Here is a 15461-nt window from a genome sequence, read left to right as displayed (position 1 = left end):
TGGCTTTCTTTGATTTCTTCCCATTTTTTGTTCGTTTTTTCTTCCATTTCTTTAAGGGAGTTTTTTATTTCCTCTTTAATGGAGTTTTTCATTTCCTCTTTAAGGGAAGTTTTTATTTCCTCTTTAAGGGAGTTTTTTATTTCCTCTTTAAGGAAAGTTTTTATTTCCTCTTTAAGGTAGTTTTTCAATTCCTCTTTAAGGAAAGTTTTTATTTCCTCATTGAGGGAATGTTTTATTTCTTCTTTAAGGGCCTCTATCATCTTCTTAATGTCATTTTTAGGGTTGATTTCTTCTGTTTCTTCTGTCATGGTATGTTTAGGTCTTGCAGGTGTAGAATCACTAGGTTCTGATGTTGCCATATAGGTCTTTATGTTGTTGCCTGTATTTTTGCACTGGCGCCTACTCATCTCTTCCTCTGTGAGGTGCAGGTGGTGTCTGTGTCTGAGAGTGCCTCTCTTGTTCTAATTTTTAGTCTTGGTTTAGTAGGGGTTCTTGGTTAAATTGGTGCTTTTGGGCTATTTCTTCAGGGGCAGCTGATTTCGATCGGTGAATTATATACTTATGATTCTGGTGATCTGGTTTGGTGTCTGGGTAGCGCCTTCTTCTGTGTTCTCAGGTCACTTTTTGTTCATTTGTCAACTCCTCAGCTGATCTTGTTTCTACAGACTTTAAACTGTAGGCATCTGAATCCTCTCCCAGATGGGTTTCAGCTGAGCAGGGTAGTCTCACCAACACCTCCAAGTTGTTGGGTTTCACAGGATCAGCAGCTGGGCCCTGGGTTGTCCTCAGACGGAGTGTTCAGATTCGTTCTGGTTCTGACCCACGGAGATAGCTTCTTCCCCAGATGTTGGGGTTAGGGGCGTCCCTGTTCCAAGCTGTGTCTGCTTGTCTCCGTCCCTGGGCCTGTTTACCTCTGCGGTCCGCCTCCGGGCCTGTATGTCCCTGTCAGCTGCCACTGAGTCTGTCTGCCTCTGAGGGCCGCCACCGGGCCTGAATGTCTCTGTCGGCCGCTGCACGTCTACCTCAGCGGGCTGCCGCTGGGCCCGTCTTCCTCCACAGGCCGCCGCCACAGGCCTACCTGCGTCTGCTTGTCTTCGCCGCAGGGCCTGTCTACCTCTGTGGACCGCCGCTGGGCCTGAATGTCTCTGCCGGCTGCCGCCGGGCCTGAATATCTCTGTTGGCTGCTGCCGCTGGGCCCGTCTACCTCAGCGGGCTGCTGCTGGGCCCGTCTATCTCCGCGGGCCGCCGCCGCAGGCCTACCTGCGTCTGCTTGTCTCTGCCGCCGGGCCTGACTACCTCTGTGGGCTGCCGCTGGGCCTGAATGTCTCTGCCGGCTGCTGCCGGGCCTGAATGTCCCTGTCGGCCTCTGCCGCCGGGCCCGTTTACCTCAGCGGGCCGCCGCTGGGCCCGTCTACTTCTGTGGGCCGCCGCTGGGCCTGAATGTCTCTGCCGGCTGCCGCTGGGTCTGAATATCCCTGTCGGCTGCCGCCGCTGGGCCCGTCTACCTCCACCGGCCCCCGCCGCAGGCCTACCTGCGTCTGCTTGTCTCTGCCGCCGGGCCTGTCTATCCGATTTAAGCATTCTATGCGCAGCGTTCCGGGCTCGCAGCTTGGGAGGAGGCAGCCGCTGAGGCCCGGCGCAGCAGCTGAGCCTCCGACTCCTCCGCAGCTGGGGGCCACCGGGACTCTGCATTCTTAAGGAAATGCTTTCCAGTAGGCTGTGTAACCAAGCTTCGACCTTTCCTTTCAAATGTGCTGGGCTGTTTGGGAGGGAGGGGCCCTTCCAGTCCCTGGGGGACCTTGCTACCTATTTATCTCCCCACTTCTCCAGTGCCTCAGAGTTGATCACGAGGGCCCAACCAGGGTCGTCACTTCTTGAGGAAATGTCTCTCCGTTACTCAAATGCACGGGAAACCATCTTCTTCTGGAAGCCTATCAGGGCTATTTTAGTGGGATGTCTTCATAGAAGAGAGAAAGAAAGTGTAGTGTAAGGCTGTTCTTTAAAACTCTTCTTTCTACACTGGGGTTGGAGCCTGGGACCTTGGCCGTGTTAGGCAAGTGTTCTACCACTGGTCTCTGTCCCCAAGGAGAGACATTCTTAATGTATGAACAATGTTCTTCTCTGGCAACTCTGTACTTGGGCGTGGGGATGGTGGTAGGTGGAGGGGTGGTGGGGGTAGCAGTTGTGGGTAGGGTGGTGGTGGTGGTGGTGGTGGTGGTGGTGGAGGTGGTGGACAGGTAGTGGTGGTGGTAATAGTTTTGGCCATATGAGTTTGATCATGGAGGTCCTTGTCTGTGAGCTGCCACCTTTCACACTTGACCTTGAGTACTGTTTGTGACCTTTCCCACAGGCACACACCGAGGCTGGGCTGCCGTCCAGATGCGTCTGCTGCACGAGCTGGTCTATGCCTCCCGCCGGATGGGGAACCCCGCGCTGTCTGTGCGGCACCTGTCCTTTCTTTTGCAGACCATGCTGGACTTCCTGTCCGATCAGGGTGAGTGAACTCATGGTCTTTTCTTTCCAGGGATCCTTGGGTGTGGGCTGGGTTGGGGCTGGTCTTCATTTCCAGCCCATTGCTGCTGGTGGGTACCTGCTTCTGCGCCTCGCCGTTCTTCCCATGTTCCCTCTTGCTCACCCACACCCCTCCTTTGGTTTTCTGTATTCTCTTTACCCCTCTGTTAGGCAGGTGGCCTGTGGCTCTATGGGGTGGCAGTACAGCTGCCACTCCTCCCCTCCACACATCGCCACAGGGCAGGAAGTAGAGGCAGGCGACATGTCCCAAGGCCCGCTCCTCCAGTGACACCCACCTTTCAAAGGTATCACAACCTCCCAGCTCAGTGCCTACAGCTATGTTTTGCATTCAGACCACAGTGGGCTCCTTGTCCTTGGGGGACACTGGGTCAAATGTGAATGCCAACGTGTGGTGCTTGTGTGGGGAGGTGTGCAAGCCCTTAGACCACAGCTGTGTGGATTTTCACTACCCGGCGAGTCCTATGACTGGCATCTGGCTGGAGATGGAGCCAGCGGAGGTCGATAGCCCCTGTGTGCCTTTCTGGCTACTGCTGCCTTCTGTCTGGCTTCCAGAACCACAGGTGAGGCTGCCATGCTGTTCTGGGGGCCACAGCGTCTACCTACCTTCCCAGTTGCCTTTGTTCAACTTTCTCCCCAAGTATCTCTTCTCACTGTTACTGGGTATTGCCTCATTTCTGGGGTTCAGTCATCTGTGTATTTCAGCCCAGGTATGTTCACTTTGCAGCGTGTGAGGTAGCTCACCGTGGTGTTCCCCAGGCCCCAGAGAGTCATGGTGTCAGAAGAGGGCCTTGGTGGCTTCCACATATACCCTCGATCCCCATTGGCCTGGGTCCAGCCAGGTTCTTGGGAAGATGTCCCCTGCTGTGGGGTTGGTGTGCAAGTTAATGTCCCCTGCTGTGGGGTCGGTGTGCAGGGAGTTCATTAAAAGGACTCATGTCATCAACAGCCATGAAGCGAGGAGAAAGTGGCAAGATGTCAGAAGTGTGGACTTGGTGCAGCCCTAGCAGAGACTGCCATACTTAAGAGCTCAAGCTAGGATGGCCCTGTAGGTCTATCTCACCTTCCAGCTCCTTCTCTGACAGTAACTGGGTGCCGATCCTCTGTGGGGATATAGTTCTCATCAGTAGCTGGGGCTTCTGTCACCGGGTGGCCCGTCAGTGGATGTGGTGACGTACCAGGTCTTCATGTCCCCACATCCATGCTGTATGCCCACTGCTTACAGGAAGGGGGAGTGGTGTGTGGAAATTCTATCCAGCCGAGGTCTTCTGAGAGAGAGAGAGAGAGAGAGAGAGAGAGAGAGAGAGAGAGAGAGAGAGAGAGAGAGAGTGAGCAGCATCCTCACATGTGAGGTGTTGTATTCTATCCTGGAAGATGACCTGGGCCACGCGTCATTGTTCATGTCCACACCTCGCCATCTATGCTGCTCCCACCAGCAGTGGATGAGTGTTCCCCTTACTCCACATCCTAGCCAGCATGAGCTGTCACTTGTTTTATTGGTCTTAGACATTTTAATAGGTGTGATGAAATCTCAAAGTAGTTATGGTTTGCATTTACCTGATGAACTAAGGATGCTGAAGATTTCTTTAAGTGTTTCTCAGCCATCTGAGGTTCCTCTTTGGAGAATTCTCTATTTAGACCTGGACCCCAGTTTTTAATTGGGTTGTTTTGTTGGTATCTCATTTTTTGAATTCTTTATATACTTTGGATATTAGCCCTCTATTGGATGTGTAGTTGGTAAAAATCTTTTCCTAGGTATTCTTTGCCATACAGAAGCTTTTCAGTTTCATGAGGTGCCATTTACTGTTGATCTTAGTGACTGTGTTAACAGTGTTCTGTTCCGAAAAGTCTTTTCCTGTGCCAGTGAGGTCGAGGCTATTCCCTACTGTCTTGTCTGTCAGGTTCAGTGTATCTAGTTTTTTTTTTTTTTTTTTTTTTTTTTTTTTTTTTTTTTTTTTTTTTGGTTTTTTCGAGACAGGGTTTCTCTGTGTAGCTTTGCGCCTTTCCTGGAACTCACTTGGTAGCCCAGGCTGGCCTCGAACTCACAGAGATCCGCCTGGCTCTGCCTCCCGAGTGCTGGGATTAAAGGCGTGCGCCACCACCGCCCGGCCAGTGTATCTAGTTTTATATTGAGGTTGTTGATACTTTTGGAGTTGTGCTTTTTTTTTTTGCAGGGTGATAAGTATAGATCTATGTCGATTGTTCTCACACAGCCAAACAGTTTGACCAGCACCATTTTTTGAACATGCTGTCTTTTTTCCCTAGTGTGTATTTCTGACTTCTTTATAAAAAAAATCAGGTGTCCATAGGTATGTGGATTTATGTCTTGATCTTCAGTTCAATTCTGTTGATTGAATGTCTGTTTTTGTGCCAATGCCATGTGATTTTTTATTACTATAGCTCTATAGTATAAGTTGAAATCAGGGGTGGTGAGACCTCTAGCAGTTCTTTATTATTCAGAATTGTTTATAGCTATCTTGGGGTTTTTTCTGTGTGTTTCCATATGAAGTTGAAAATTATTCCTTCAAGATCTGTGAAGAATTGTGTTGGAATTTTGATGGGGATTACATTGAATCTGTAGATTGCTTTTGGTAGGATGACCATTTTTACTGTGCTAATCCTATCAATCCATGAGCATGGAAGATCTTTTCATCTTCTGACATTTTCTTACATTTTTTTCTTCAATATATTAAAGTTTTTTTTTTTTTTAAATCATACAGGTTTTCACTTGCTTGGATAGTTAGCCCAAGATGTTTTATATTATTTGAGGCTATTGTGAAAAGTGTTGTTTTGCTGATTTCTTTCTCAGTCTGTCATTTGTGTACAGGAGGGGTACTGGTGTTTTGTATCCAGCTACATTGCTGAAAGTGTTTATCAGCTGTAGGAATTCCCTGCTGGGATTTTTAAAGTCACTTATGCATACTATCATATCATCTGCAAATAAAGATACGTTGACTTCTTCCTTTCCAATTTGTATCCCCTTGATCTCCTTCAGTTGTCTTATTGCTGTAGCTAGGACTTCAAATACTACATTGAATAGGTATGGAGAGAATGGACAGCCTTGTCTTGTTCTTGATTTTAGTGGAATTGCTTTGGGTTTCTCTCCATTTAAGTTGATGTTGGCTATGGACTTGCTGTACTTGTCTTTGCTATGTTGAAGTATGTCCCTTGTATCCCTAATTTCTCTAGGACTTTTATCATGAAGGGCTGTTGGATTTTGTCAAAGGCCTTTTCTCCATCTAATGAGATGATCATGTGGTTTTTGTCTTTCAGTTTGTTTATATGGTGGATTACATTTATCTATTTATATAGGTTGAATAATCCCTGTATCTCTGGGATGAAGCCTACTTGATCTTGGTGGATTATCTTTATGATGTGTTCTTGGATTTAGTTTGCAAGTATTTTATTGAATATTTTTGTATCTATGTTCATAAGAGAAATTGGTCCATAATTATCTTTCTTTATTGGATATTTATTTGGTTTGGATATCAGGGTAACTGTCACCTTATAAAACAAATTGGGCAATGTTCCCCCGTCTCTGTTTTGTGGAATAATTTGAGGAGCATTGACATTAACTCTTCTTTGGAAGTCTTGTAGAATTATCTGCTAAAACCATGTAGCCCTGTTTTTTTTTGTTTTTGTTTTTTTTTTTTGAGGGGGGAAGCATTTTTTTTTTTTTTTTTTTTTTTTTTGGTTTTTTCCAGACAGGGTTTCTCTGTGTAGCTTTGCGCCTTTCCTGGAACTCACTTGGTAGCCCAGGCTGGCCTCGAACTCACAAAGATCCACCTGGCTCTGCCTCCCGAGTGCTGGGATTAAAGGCGTGTGCCACCACCGTCCGGCTGAAGCATTTTTAATGACTGCTTCTATTTTACTAGGGTAATAGATCTGTTTAAATTGCTTATTTGATCTTGATTTAACTTTGGTAAGTCATATGTATCAAGAAAATTATACATTTCTTTTAGATTTTCCAAGTTGAAGGAGTACAGGTTTTTAGTATGTCCTTATGATTCTCTGGATTTTCTTGGTATCTGTTGTGTTGTTTGTACTTTCTTCTCTAGTTTTGTTAATTTGAATCTTCTCTCTCTGACTTGAAGTTAATTTGGATAAGGGTTTGTCAATCTTAGTGATTTTTCTCAAAGAACCAACTCTTTGTTTCATTGATTCTTTTTTAAATTTTCCTCTTTTATTGATTTTAGCCCTGAGTTTTATTATTTCTTGCTGTCTGGTCCTTTTAGGTGTGATGTCTTCTTTTTGTTCTACATCTTTCAGGTGTGCTAGTAAATCACTAGTATGAGATTCCTCCGGTGTTTTTCATGTGGTCACTTAGTGCTGTGAACTTGCCTCTATGAACCACCCTCATCTTGTCCCATGAGTTTGGGTATGTTGTGTTTTCATTTCAGCTCTACAAAGTCTTTAATTTTCCTTCTTAATTTTCATCTTGACCCATTTTCTATTCAGTATTGAGTTGTTCAGTTTCCATGAGTTTGCGAGTTTTCTGTTGTTTTGGATATCCAGCTTTAATCTGTAGTGGTCAGATGGAATGCAGAGTATTACTTCAATTTTCTCGTTTTTTTTTTTTTTTTTTTTTTTTTTTGTTTGTTTGTTTGTTTGTTTTTGTTTTTTTGGTTTTTGGTTTTTTGAGACAGGGTTTCTCTGTGTAGTTTTGTGCCTTTCCTGGAACTCACTTTGTAGACCAGGCTGGACTCGAACTCATAGAGATCCGCCTGCCTCTGCCTCCCAAGTGCTGGGATTAAAGGCGTGGGCCATCACCGCCCGGCCTTCAGTTTTCTTGCATCTGTTGTATGTGAGTATGTGGTCAGTTTTAGAGAAAGTTCCATGAGGTGCTGAATGAAGATGTAGCCTTTTGTGTTTGTGTGAAATGTTCTATAAATGTCTGTTAGGCCTTTTTGCTTTATGACATCAGTTAGCTCCAGCATTCCTTTGTTTAGTTTTTGCCTGGATGACCTGTTTATTGACAGGAGTGGGGTATTGAAGTCACCCGCAATCAGTGTGTGAGGGTCAGTACGTGACTGAAGCTGTTGCAGTGTTTCATTCATGAACTTGGGTGCCCTTGTATTTGGTGCATAGATGTTAAGAATTGCAATGTTGGGACAAAGGAGCTTGTTTAGAGTGGGTCCTCTGGCCCCCAAGAGGCTTGGACCACCACTGGGCTCCTCTTGCTCTGTCACTGCCTTCTAGGATGGTACCACTGCTTGGCCTGCAGGCCTGGCATGGAGGGGCCACTGCTGCTGCCACTGCTGCTCATACTGTTTGCCTTGCTGGGCTGTGAGCACGGGGCTGCATTGTCTGTGGGCCACAAATGTGATGGTCATGCCTGGGGTACCGACAGGGTGGCCGGCGCCCAGGTCAAGGTGGTGCAGAGCAGCCTGGAGCTCTCACAGGTCCTGCCTCCAGACACACTGCCCATCCGCATGATCACCCTGACTCTGAGCAATAAGAAGATATCCTAGACGAAGAAGGGCTCATTTTCTGACTTAAGTCTCCATGAAAGACTTCCATGATCCATGCTGCTGCCCGAAACCCTGTTGATGTCAGTGATTCATGCAGCTGCCGGGAACCATGTTCATGTTCATGATCCATGTTGCCTCTGGAAAGCAGGTTGATATCCATGATCCATTCTGCTGCTGGTGGCTATGAGCAGGGAACCTTCCTTTGAAGTGGTATTGATAACGGCAGACTCATAACTGAGAATGAGAGACTTTGAAGGCTTCTGTGCCAACCTCCCCCCAAAGAGTCCAGACGTGAAGTCATTGAAGACAGTCCTTTAAAAAGATAAAGATGCTCATTTGTAGCTCTGCACAGTTGATGGCTTCTTCTGTGTGTGGGGGTAGAGGGGTGAGGTGAGTGGGGATACAGTTTTCTTTAAGGGGCTGGACATTGGGAATTTTACCATGCTCCAATGAGTATATGGGGAATACAAATTGGACTTTTTTTTTTTTTTTTTTTTTGGTGGGGGTGAAAGGGTGTGGACCTGGGAGAAATGTGAAGCATGTGTGGTCAAGGTGCATTGTATGAAATTCCCAAATTATTAATAAAAATATTATGTTGGGGAAAAAAGCTAAAAAAAGTAATTTCAATGTCATCTTGGTGGATTTTTTCCTTTGATGAATATGTAATGTCCTTCCCTATCCCTTCTGATTAGTTTGGTTTAAAGTCTATTTTGTCAGATATTAAAATGGCTACACCAGTTTGCTTCTTAGGTCTATGTGGTGTTTTGAATGAAAATGGCCCCCTTAGGCCCATAGGGAGTGACAATATTAGGAGGTGTGGGCTTGTTGGAGAGAGTGTGTCACTGTGGGTGGACTTTGAGGTTTCAGATGCACGACAGGCTATGTCGCTCTCTCTTCCTGCTGCCTTCTGATCTGGATACGGAACTCGCAGCTACCTCTCTAGCACCCTGTCTGCCACTATGCTTCCTGCCGTGATGATAATGGACTAAACCTCTGGATTGTATGGCAGCCCCAGTGAAATGTTTTCCTTTATAAGAGTTGTCGTGGTCACGGTGTGTATTCATAGCAGTAAAACCCTGATTGAGACAGTCTGTTTGCTTGGGATATCTTTTCCATCCTTTTACCCTGTGGTGTGATGTCAATTTTTGATGTTAAGGTATGTTTCTCGGATACCACAGAAGGATAGACCCTGTTTTTCCTGTCTGTTCAGTTAGTCTGTGTCTTTTTATTGACATTGATGTTGAGGGATGTCAATGAATAGTGTGTGTTGATTCCTGTTATTTTGTTGTTGTGGTAGTGATTGTGTGTGTGTGTGTGTGTGTGTGTGTGTGTGTGCGCGCGCGTGTGTTTGTTTCCTTTCTTTTGGTTTGCTGGTCTGGGATTATTTATTCCTTGTGTTTTCTTTGGTGTGGTTAACCTCTTTAGGTTGAAATTTTCCTTCAGGTGCCTTCTGTAGGCCTAGATTTGTAGGTAGATATTGCTTAAAATCATGGGATATCTTTTTTTCTCTGTATATTATGATTAAAAGTTTTGCTGGGTATGGTAGTCTGGGTTGGCGTCTCTGGTCTCCTAGAGTCTGTAGGAGAACCTTTCAGGCCCTTGTGACTTTTAGAGTCTCCAATGAGAAGTCAGGTATAATTCTAATAGTTCTGCCTGTATATGATACTTGGTCTTTTTCCTTTCTTGTTCTGTACATTTAGTATTTTGATTATTATGTGCTAAGGGGGCTTTCTTTTCCTGTCCTGCCTATTTGGTGTTCTGTATGCTTCTTGTACCATACAGGCATGTCCTTCCTTAGGTTGGGGAAATTTTCTTCTGTGATTTTGTTGAAAATACTTCCTGTGCCTTTGATATGGGTTTCTTCTCCTTTCTGTATTTCTGTTATTCTTAGATTTGATCTTTTCATAGAATCCCAGATTTCCTGGATATTTTGTACCAGTATTTTTTTTTATATTTAACATTTTTTTTTTTTTTGGACAGGGATATTCATTTCTTCTTTGTGTCTTCAGTGCCTGAGATTCTCTCTTCCATTTTTTGTATTCTGTTGGTGAGGCTTGCCTCTGGGGTCTCTGTTTGAGTTTCTAAATTTTTCATTTTCAGATTCTGTTTTTATTTTTTATTTATTCCATTTCTACTTTCAGGTCTTGACCTCTTTTATTCATTTTCTTCTACTGTTTGTGTTTCATTTCCTCTTTAAGGACCTCAATCATATTCATAAAGGCTATTTTAAGGTCTTTGTCATGTGCTTTAGCTATATCACAGTATTCAGGTTTCTGGGCTTTAGTGGAGACACACTGCCCTGGCTATTACTGATTGTGTTTTTATACTGTTGTCTAGGCATCTGGCACTGGGAAGATGTAATTCTTGGTGTTTATCTCCGACCTTGTCTTTGTTGGGTGGGTGTTTTATTCTTTGGTTTCCGTTGCCCTCTCATTTTAGGAGAGAGTGGTGGCTGTGTGTGTGTGTGTGTGGCCTGGTAGGAAATTCTTCAGAGATCTGATAGGTGTGGTCACTGGAGGTTCCCAGGAAAATGGGAACCTCTCTGTGAATTGGGAGCTGATTCTTAGGAATACTTAGGAATGGGGATGGGGTAGGAGGGAGGTCTCTGGTGTGTGTGTGTGTGTGTGTGTGTGTGTGTGTGTGTGTGTCTGTGTGTGTGTGTCTGTGTGTCCACAGTGGGGAAGAAGGCAGGGTGTTCCACCAGGGTCTGCTTAGTCCTTGGGAATGGGAGTAGAGAGTGAAGAGAGGCCACAGCAGGTAGTCTGCTACAGACCAGTGCATTGTATATGGAGGACATGAGGAGAGTGAGGATCTGAAGCTAGGCTCCCTGCTTTGCTGGCCTACTTGCTTCTCTGGCCGGCTTGGCTTGTAGGTTCTCAGGGGATGCTTGCTGGAGTTGGGGCCTGGGATAACAGGAGGAGTGTGGAGGAAGGTTGGGGAAGATCCTGGAGAGCTGCTGGAGATGGGGGCAGGGAAGCTGTACCAGGTGGTCTGCTATGGAGCTGAGGGTGAGTCTGGGGGTTGGATTTGGAGAAGAGGAGGGAGAGGTGAAGCTTCTGCAGTTAGGCTACCTGCTCCCTGTACAGAGTGGCCTGTGGGTTCCCAGGAAATCTCTAACCCGCCTTTTAAAGCTCTGCCGTTGATTCGTCCGTGGTGATGACCATGTTGTCCATTAGACACGCTTCTCCCTCCAGTCCCTTTAGCCCTTTGCCCTTAGGGTTTTGAAAGTGCTCCCACTTCTGATGGCTCTGCATTTCTCTCAGTGTGGATTGGTATAGCTTTCTACGTAGGACTTCTGGTGACCAAGTGGCTTGCTGTTGTAGGAGGGGTCCCATCGACAGCGAGGAGCCGCTCCACCCATGGCCGTCCCCACTGACTTCCTGTTGTGTCTCTTTTGCCTTCCTCTCTTGCCGCTGTTAGTAGTTGGGCATCCTGGAGGCTGCCCAGTGAATATCTCGCTGCTGGAAGCCTCTGTGACATTGAGCGACTGATAGGTGTGAGCTCGCAGAATGCCCAAGCCTCTAAGTGGGATGGCACAGCCTGGGTCTCTTCCTGGCTCTGTGTTTTTTATTTTCTATTTTTCCCCCTCTCTTGCCCCTGGGCTGCCACTGACCATTCCCAGCTCTCCTGGGATGAACAGACCCCTGACTCAATGACTCTAAAGAGACAGGACTGCACCAGGCAAGAATGTGGGGTGCTGCTGGGCAGAGGTGGCACACGCCTTTAATCCCAGCACTCGGGAGGCAGAGCCAGGTGGATCTCTGTGAGTTCAAGGCCAGCTTGGTCTACAGAGCGAGTTCCAGGACAGGCACCAAAACAATACAGAGAAACCCTGTCTCGAACCCCCTCCCCAAAAAAAGAATATGGGGTGCTGCCCGTGACCCTCGGCCTTGGTCATGACCCTATTCTCTTGTCCTGCACACCCACACCTTGCATAGTCATGTGTCCCCAGCCATGTTCACGTGGCTTCCTTCCTTTGAACAGCTAACACATCACTTGCCACTTGCTGAGTCTTGAGCTCTTCTCCTTGGCAATACGTAACTTCCTTCCATAGCAGGTTGGTCCCCTCCCCTGTACCTCGGGACTTCTCCATGCCTCGTCTTCCCCCGAGGGTCTTTCGTAAGTCCCCAGTAGATGGGATCCCTGCCTGTGTTTTCTCCCCCATGCACGGCAACAGGTGTCTTTCTGCGTGTGTGGTGTATCTGCCGCCAGTGCCATTTCATCAGAAGCAGTTCTGCTCCGTTCCGTTTTGTTGGATGTTGTGTCTCTCAAGGGCAGGAGCCCTGTCATCCCCTTCAGGTGCCCTGTGCTTTAGACAGGACATTGGAAACATTTAGTGCTTGTTAGCTGTCTGAGCTTGGACAAGGGGCCATTAAGTGGACTGATCTCGCCACTTGCCTACGTCAGGATGATGAGCTTGACCTTCTCCTCTCCCGAGACAGGGACTTTGTCTCTGCATTACAAGACAGCACAGAGCACAGACAGGACTGACGGCCTCACAGCTGCCTCTGCACTTGACAGGAACTGCCCTGCGTTTCTGTCATACTCACGTGTACACACACACACACACACACACACACACACTGGTCAATGGTGCTCAATGATGGCTGTCACTCACGTCCCGTGCCTGGGTGTGTGAGGGTGTTTTGCCAGCAGCTGGTTTGACTTCTTTCTTCTGGTGGCCAAAGAAGTCTCAGAGTGACCATGTGACGAGTCCTGCCTCAGTAGTCCTCTTCTCTCACCTTTCCTCTGACCCTATTTATACTTTTAAGACTTATTTGCCTGTAAACTTGTCTGTGTTTGTTGAACTTACTCCTCATATGATTTTCCAGAAAGAGCGTCACATTTGCAGATGAGTACTCAGGTATTTAGTCGTAGGTCCTGTTATTGAAAGTTCTTTTAATATGTGTATATGAACTATGCAGTGCTAGAAGATGCTGCCCAGGCTGCTGGGGGAAAAGGTCAATAGTCTCACCTTGTTTCTTTGAGACAGGGGGTCTCACTGGGGTCTGGAGCTTGCCCATTAGGCCAGGATAGCCCCAATGCTGGGATGGCATATGCACACACACACCACCATGTCGGCTTTTCACCTGAGTCCAGAAGATTAAACTCATGCTTGTATGATGCACACTTTGCTGAGCCGTTCCCCCAGCCCCATGCTTTTGTTTTTGTTTCGTTTGACGTTTTTTTGGGGAGGGGGAGGGCAGAGAGTGGGGATCTTGTTTTGCTATTGTAGCTAACACCATGGTGGACGTATTTGGCTTTGTAGCAGGAGATAGGTTTAGCCCCTGAGAGCTTCTTAGGTCATGGGCTCTGCACATTAGTCTGCTGTTTAGATGTGTGGCCAAATTGCCCTCTGACAGGATAGCTCTGATTTCATTCTGGCGGCGGCATCCTAATCCATTATGCACCGAGTGCCTCACTGTTTAATTGGTATTTTCTTGGTTATTTTCAGATTGGTTATTTTTTCCAGTATTTACAGTTGAATCTCTTTCACGGGAGCCCTCTTAAGACCTCATTTGGTTCTCGCTGCAACTTTGATGGGTTTGGTCAGAGAACAGTTATCCCACCTGTTGTACTGGTGAGATGTGGGCCGCCCAGTTTTCCACGACGGAGCCAGCCCTCAGCGCTAACCTAGTCCGTGTGCCAAAGTAAGAAAGACTTCTGTGTAGTAAGGATCTCTGTGTCATCTGCCTGGACACAGTACGCCTGGACAGCTCTGAAGAGCTCGGAAGGGCTAGACCATCTCCCGAGAGTTTCTTGTGTTCGAGCCTGAAGCTGGAGTTTCATGAACAATGGTGTTGACCATGTTAGGATGTGTCTCTTTAGCATGACTTAAAGATTTAGCATGATTTAAGACTGTTGTTGGAGCCCTGAGAAATGATTTTCCTGGAAGAGGATTAGCTTCTAGTCCACACAGGTGAATTAACAGTAACGTGGGAGCTAGGCTTCCAGTCCACATGTGTGAATTAACAATAGCATGGAGATCACTGCCCTTGACTTATTCCCACCATGTTTTTGTTTGTTGATCGAGCCGAATGGTTCTCCCTTCCTTCCTTTTCGGGAGTGACAGACCTGGCCTTACACTGGCTGGTACTGGCTGCTCCATTACGCATTCGGTATTGGGGACTCTTGGCCACAGTGTCCTCCCTCTTACCTTTCTTTCTAAGAATATCCTTCCTTTTCTTCTAGAAAGGCAGTTTGGAAGAACAGACATATTCCTGATAGCCAATCCCACAAATACTTCCTGATCAGTTACAGGAGTTAGGTTGGTCAGGGACAGCAAGGCTGAGTGCTGGGACACGGGTCTGAACCACCTGGGAAAAGAAAGGCCTTCCTCATCCCACAGCATTGGTGGAGTCAAAGCCACTGATGTAGCCACATCTTCCTGGAGTCCAGGAGGGGAGCCCCCACAGAGACTGGCCTGGCTGTCGGGGCCCTGGTGAAGTACTGTTGGCTTTAGCCTAGACCACCGGGTTCTGTGAGCCATCTGGTTCTCCTAGGAGGAAGGTTGATTCTTGGGAGCCAGCAGGACCTGGAGTAGCCAGTGCAGGAAAAGCTGTCCCTTTCTCAGTGAGTGTGTCCTGACGGAATCCCCACAGCACATGCTGCTGAGTCAGTCCCTGCAGAGAGCATCCTGGGAGGTGTTGTTCCAGCTGAGCTACGTGGACACGGTGGTGAAGATTCATTTTTTTTTTATTAAGAAAATTTCTACTCACCCTACACACCACCCACAGACCCCACCTCTACTCTCCTCCCACTCCCCAGTCCCCCCTCCCAAGCCACCCCCCCATCCCCACCTCCTCCAAATCAAGGTCTCCCATGGGGAGTCAGCAGAGCCCAGCACACCCCAGCGAGGCAGGTCCAAGCCCCTCCCCACTGCACCAAGGCTGCGCAAGGTGCCACAACGCAGGCACCATGCTCCCAAAAGCCTGCCCATGCACCAGGGATGGATCCCTATCTCTGTGTCCGGGTGTCCCCCAAACAGTTCAGGCTAAACAACTGTCTCCCATATCCAGAGGGCCTAGTCCAGTTCCATGGGGGCTCCACAGCCACTAGTCCACAGTTCATGGGTCTCCACCAGTGTGGCCAGTCATCTCTGCACCTCTTCCCATCATGATCTTGACTTCCCCCTCCTGCAGAATCCCTCCTCTCTCCCATCTGACTGGATTCCCGGAGCTCAACCTGACACCTGACCGCGGATCCTTGCATCTGCCTCCACCAGTCACTGGATAAAGGCTCTATGATGACAGTTAGGGTATTCACTAGACCGGTCACCAGAGTAGACCAGTCCAGGCACCCCCTGGATCACTGCCAGCAGTCCAAGGTGGGGTCATCCCTGTGGATTCCTGAGAGCTTCCCCGGCACCCTGCCTCTTCCCACTCCCATGATGTCTTCATCTATCATGGTATCTCCTTCCCTGCTCTCCCACTCCATTCCTGCTCCAGCTCAACCCTTCCA

The 15461-nt window shown here is 47.4% G+C and overlaps 1 protein-coding gene across 4 annotated transcripts in view; it reads left to right on the top strand.

Annotated features, from left to right (window-relative positions):
* Positions 1-15461, top strand: part of Trappc9 (trafficking protein particle complex subunit 9) — a 489946-nt gene that overhangs the window by 60036 nt on the left and 414449 nt on the right. For all 4 annotated transcript variants that reach the window (XM_076556025.1, XM_076556023.1, XM_076556024.1 and 1 more), the window contains one exon: positions 2351-2494. In XM_076556025.1, coding sequence (XP_076412140.1) covers positions 2351-2494 — 144 coding nt within the window. The remainder of the gene's footprint in view (positions 1-2350; positions 2495-15461) is intronic.

Source organism: Peromyscus maniculatus, chromosome 20 (assembly GCF_049852395.1).
Source record: "Peromyscus maniculatus bairdii isolate BWxNUB_F1_BW_parent chromosome 20, HU_Pman_BW_mat_3.1, whole genome shotgun sequence".
NCBI classification, from domain to species: Eukaryota; Metazoa; Chordata; class Mammalia; order Rodentia; family Cricetidae; genus Peromyscus; species Peromyscus maniculatus.
This window is presented reverse-complemented; position numbering and strand designations above follow the sequence as displayed.